Consider the following 5,495-nt stretch of genomic DNA (forward strand, 5'->3'; position numbering starts at 1 on the left):
AATGCCGATCAGCGATGCCCGTTAGCGCTTCCCATTAGCAGTGCCCAGTGACGATGCACCTCTTAGCGATGCCGTGGGAGCGAGGTCAGGGGTCCAGGCAGCACCGGGCGCCCAGGGGTTAAGGGCTCACCAGCCGGCTTGGCCACATCGGAAATCTTTGCTATCAGCATGGGGGGCCGAGCCGGCTCCTGGGGACTCGATAAATGCTTTAACCTTCGCCCTCCCCAGCCTGGCCTGCAACAATTAAAAGTTGCTGGGCGCGGGCGTGTGGCCGGCTGTATTAATTAGAGCCTTTTGCTGGTGTGTGGATTAATGAACATGCCGCTCAATAGCCAGTAAACCCCAGGCAGAGGTTAATGCCGAGCTAATTAATGGAGAAAGGCCGGGGGGTGGTGCAGGAGCAGCGGGGCTGGACGTATGTGGGGCGATGGTGGGCAGAAATGGGCAGTTGCCCCCAAGCTGTGCCCGTGGGCAGGGTGGTGAGGGTGCCCACCTGCCTGTGGGGCAGCAGTGATGGACTTTCGGGTCAGGCTGAGACCCTACAAACTTGTTTCACTCAGGGCTGTGCTGCATCAGGGATGGCATGGCCATGGGGGTCACGCTGGACCCTGGCGGGAAGCGGGTTGGGGGGCTGGGTGCTGCCCCATGGGTGCCCCCCAGCCCCCCCAGCCCTGGTGCAGGGCTGTGGGGAGCGAACAGGAGCATCAGCACTGCCTCAGCCCCCCAGCATCCATCAGCTGCAAGATTCATGGGCTGTTCCGAGGCTTCATTATCTCTCTCTCCAGAGCTAATTAACTCCCTCGCCATTGGGGCCGGGGCTAATTAAGCAAGCGCCTGGTGGTGCAGGGAGGAGGGAGGGAGCCCGATGCTTCCTTGCCAACACTGCTTTCTCATCCCTCTGTGTCTGGCCATCCCGCTTCTGTCCCTTCCATCTCACACCTTGTCCAAACAGGTGGCATCTGCCCAGGGAGGGATGGTGGATGCGCAGGTCCGGGTGTACGGGTGCAGGTGTGTGGGTGCACGTGTGCGGATGCAGATGTGCATGTGCCTGTTGGAGGAGGAGAGGATTTTGGAGCTAGGTAGCAAAGAGAAAGGGGACAGGGGGCTGCGGGGCAGGGACAGCATTCCGAGGGGTCATGGGGAGCTGGCTGAGGAGCAGCACCCATGAGCCAGTGTTCGTGCTGCTGGGGCACCCCGGGGTCCACGGGTAGGGCTGTGTCCCTGAGGTGGCAGTGGGCCAGGGGAGATTGATGCCCATGAAGTGAGCTCTAATGAAAGGGGCTGTGTTGTTGTCCTCCCCCAGCACCCGCTGTCTGTCAGGGCATTTGTCAGTGAGGTGGAAAATTGGCGGGGCTGAAATACGGGCTGGGGACAGCCCTGGTGGGGGAAGCACTGGGGACCCCGTGACATGGGGCAGGGACAGCCAGGCCTAGTGGCACGTAGAGGTGGCTGCTGGAAGGGGTCTGGGGGAGCAGGGATGAGATGGGGGTGATGGTATCACCCCCATCAGACATGGGGTGCAGGCAGTGAGGCACCTCATCCCTCAACCTCCGTGGCACTCCCGAAAGTGGCAAGCTGGGTTGTAAGCAGACTATTTCTGCTTTTGCTCGCTGGGTGTCCACAGGACTCCCCTCTGTCCTAGCTGAGCCAAGGGCCTTGCTGATAACACAGGACCAGTAATCCATCAAGGAGCTAATTGCAGTGCCACAATGGCCACATCACATCCCCAGGTTTTTGTGCTACTCACCCTGGCCGGGGCTGGGACCATCACTCTGCTGGGACGCAGACAGGTCCCTTTGTTAGCAGACGGGCACCGGTTGCCTGCCCCATGCGGCCCTGAGATTAATGGCAAGCCGCTTTCATTAGCTGCCACAGCTAGGGGTGGGGGCAGGAATGGAAAAGAAGTCAGTGGGCCATTGATCGGGGGCTGAGACCCCCCGAACTCATTGGCATGTTCAGGTAATGGGGAGCCCCAGAATTGGGCTCCCCTGAAATGATGGGAGTGCCAGTAGCCCCCAGGCGGGGCTGGCAAGCGACCTCCGGCAGATACCGAGTCGATATCTCTGCCATTTTCCCAGGAGGATAAACTCCTCTCCCCCCCTTCCTGACCAGGCGAACAACACAGACACAAAAAAAAGTTAAATGAACTCAGTAAAGGAATAAAAAGAGCTCATTTTTCAGGCTTATGTGAAGAAGCAGAGCCAATATCGGGGCCATAAATTAGGGATGCTAGAGGATGGCGGTGAGTGACGGCTTTGTTTGAGGTGCGGAGCGCGGCCGTGACAGCCTCCCCCAGCCAAATGGATGGCTTTCCGATAGCGCCTGTGCCCCACCACCCTGCAGGAGGAATAAATATGGGTGAGATGGGATAGGACAGGATGGGACGGGATGAGGTGGGATGCTCATCACTCCTCTGCCCTACCGCAGCCCCCAGCCACTGCCTGGACCATTGCTCCGAGGTGCCATGGGGCAGAGCAAGGCTGTGGGGCTATTTGAGGGTCCTGGGAAAGTGGGGAGGGGGTTGGAACCAGAGCCTGTGGCTGCGGGGACCATGCCGGTCCATGTTGGGCTCACAGAGCCCTGGTGACCCCATGTCCCCTTGCCCCGTGGCCTCAGTGTAGGGGGTAATGCTGGGGGTCCAGGGGTCAGGGTCCCTACTGGGAGCACTTGAAGGGGATTTGGGGTTAGGTCTCTTGGTGAGGGGGCACTGAAGGCCTTTAAGCAGTCAGGGGCCGCTGGGAGGATCTGTGGGGTGGGGGGTCTCTCCAGGGACTCACGGGGACATCCCTCTCTATGGGGCTCTGAGGGTGATTTTTAGGAGACAGAACGTCTCCATTGTGAGGTTTTAGGTTGAGTCCCTCCAGCAGGGTTATAGGAGGGTTCAAAAAGGGTTCTTCAAAAAGGGTTACAGGGTGAGTCCTTCTGTAAAGTTTAGGGGGGTAAATCTCTTTTTGGGGCTCTGAAAGGGGCTTACAGAGAGAGTCCTTCTAGAATGCTCTGAGAGATTTAGGAGGGAAATGCTCTATAGGGAGCACTGAGAGTTGTAGGGGGATGACCCTCTCTAAGGGGCTCTGGAGGAGGCCTTTTGCCCATTCCACTGTGCCCCCACATCCCAGCTGAGAGCATACCCAGCCCCACCAACAGCTCCATTAATGGGGACCCTGTGCCAGCATGCCAGGATCTGTGCCGCTCACGGGCACCGTGCCACTCTCCCAGGCACCCTGGGGTCCTGCCTGCACCCCCTGTGCCCACGGGCGCTCACCTGGGCACAGAGAGACATGTCTTCCCCTCAGGAGGCAGCTGATACCTGCCGTGGTGGTGGGAACAAGCTGGGGGCTGTGTCCCCAGAGAGTGAAAGTCCCCCTGGGCTCACCCTACACCATTTTCTCTCCCCTCCGTGCGCGGCTGGAAGGGACACCTGTGAACCGCATCCCCATCATGGCCAAGCAAGTGCTGGACCTGTACACACTGTACCGACTGGTGACGGACAAGGGTGGCCTGGTCGAAGTCATCAACAAGAAGATCTGGCGGGAGATCACCAAGGGCCTCAACCTACCTGCCTCCATCACCAGCGCTGCCTTCACCCTCCGCACGCAGTGAGTGCCTGGCAATGACAACGGTTGGGGGGCACCCACTGGCTTGGATGTTCCAGAGCCCCCACTGGCGTGCAGCATGCGGTGCCCCAAAGGGGGATGGAGGACTCTGCCCCTTCCCAGGTGCCATCCCCACCCTGGTTCCCGCTCAGCACAGGGCTGGCTGGGAGGTGCGTGATGCTGGGTCTCATCCTGGCTCTCTCCCTGTGCAGATACATGAAGTACCTGTATCCCTACGAATGTGAGAAGCGGGCTCTCAGCTCTCCCAGGGAGCTCCAAGCAGCTATTGACAGCAACCGTCGGGAGGGACGGAGGCAGACTTTCGGCACGGCGCTCTTGAACTACTCACCAGCCAGCACCCCAACCCTGCTGGGCTCCCCCAGAATGCCTCTGCCAGCCCTTGGCATCTCCACGCACACCTGCAGCCAGCTCAGCCAAGTGCATGCTGTTAAGAAAGGTGGGTGAGGACCATGTCTGCCCCGCAGCAGGCATCTCTCCCCTGGGATGGATATTACTCTGGCAGCACGGATGTTCCCTGTTTGCTTTTGCCCTTTTTGCTTGGGGAAAATATGAACGATTTTGTCCTTTTAGTCCCTCTCTGGGACTGAGAAAGGTTTATTTCTCCTGGGTCTGGATGAGGGCCAAGCCCAAATGCTGGGGGTGGTGGCCCTCCCTGCCCCATGCTACTGGGATGGAGGTGGTCCAAATGCTGGGGATGGTGAGGTGGGGTGGTGATGAGGGGACCCACTGAGCTCTCTCAGTCATTGCAGAGGACAGCATGCTGACAGCAGCAGTGCCGGGACGCATCGCTATCCCGGTGGGACTGGCCAGCCACCACCTCGCAGTGGCCCAAGCAGCAGCCACCTCACAAGCAGCGGTGCTGGAGCAGCTGCGGGGGAAGCTGGAGATGGGGGAGCCCCCAGAGAAGAAAGTGGCCCTGGCAGTGGAGGAGCAGCAGCGCCTGGTGCAACACACACTGCAGAACAACCTCCTGGCTGTGGCCTCCCAGTTCCCCATGAACGTCAAGATCTCCAACCGAGGTAACAGGACGCAATACCCCAGCTTGGGTCACCCTGTCCCTTGGCACCCCGGGAGGGAGCAGCACCAACTGGAGAGGAGCATGGATGCCCGGAGAGGCTGGAACCCTACTTCTCTCTCTCGGGCAGGTTCTTGTTTCTGTTTCTGTTAACGCTCATATTGGTATTTCCTTTCCCCAGATGACAGACAGGAGACCGCATTGAACCTGTCCACCAACGGCATTAGCAGTATCAACATGTCAATAGAAATAAATGGAGTTGTCTACACAGGTAAATAGAAGGGCCGCTTGGCCTGTGTAATTGCGTCCGGGAAATCCAATAACTTATAGCCACTGCCTGGCCAGCAAGTCCTTCCTTCAATCTGATGTCTTTACTATAAAATCCATTGTGATGAAGTGGCAGGGCCTGGGGAGAGGGGGCAGGAGAAGGAGGGGGTCAGCAAGGCTGGAAATTGTCCCCCAGCAGGAGCTAGCAATGAAGGGCCAAAGTGGGGGATGGATGGATGGATGGATGGACAGATGGATGGGCTTGGGCTGAGAAGTGCAAAAAAGCACCTGGGGTCATCCCCCACCGCAGGGTCCTACGGGCAGGGATTGGATTCGGGGTCACCCCAACACTGGTGTGCCCAGAGGGTCTCTGGATGGGTGTGGGGGTTGGCTGGTTGCAGAGCATGGTGTTGGGCACAGGGGAAGGTGTTGGGGTGCTTTGCTAGAGCAGAGGCTCCTTTGGGGTGCTGGTGTGCAGAGCCCCCAACCCTGGGCTTGTCCTAACCCCCTTGCTTTTGCTCTCCAGGCGTCCTGTTCGCCCATCGGCCCCAGGCACCCCCGGCACCTGGTGGAGGGGGCACCCAGAGCCAGCCGAGCCC

General features: G+C 59.3%; 1 protein-coding gene across 1 annotated transcript in view; it reads left to right on the forward strand.

The window, feature by feature from the left end:
• The window catches only part of ARID3C (AT rich interactive domain 3C (BRIGHT-like)), a 7,709-nt gene that overhangs the window by 1,025 nt on the left and 1,189 nt on the right, over positions 1-5,495 (forward strand). Inside the window, exons 3-7 of the mRNA XM_009889752.1 lie at positions 3,413-3,596; positions 3,806-4,050; positions 4,364-4,633; positions 4,811-4,900; positions 5,423-5,464. Coding sequence (XP_009888054.1) covers positions 3,413-3,596; positions 3,806-4,050; positions 4,364-4,633; positions 4,811-4,900; positions 5,423-5,464 — 831 coding nt within the window. The remainder of the gene's footprint in view (positions 1-3,412; positions 3,597-3,805; positions 4,051-4,363; positions 4,634-4,810; positions 4,901-5,422; positions 5,465-5,495) is intronic.

This window comes from Charadrius vociferus, unplaced genomic scaffold (assembly GCF_000708025.1).
Source record: "Charadrius vociferus isolate BGI_N301 unplaced genomic scaffold, ASM70802v2 scaffold37, whole genome shotgun sequence".
Lineage (NCBI taxonomy): Eukaryota > Metazoa > Chordata > Aves > Charadriiformes > Charadriidae > Charadrius > Charadrius vociferus.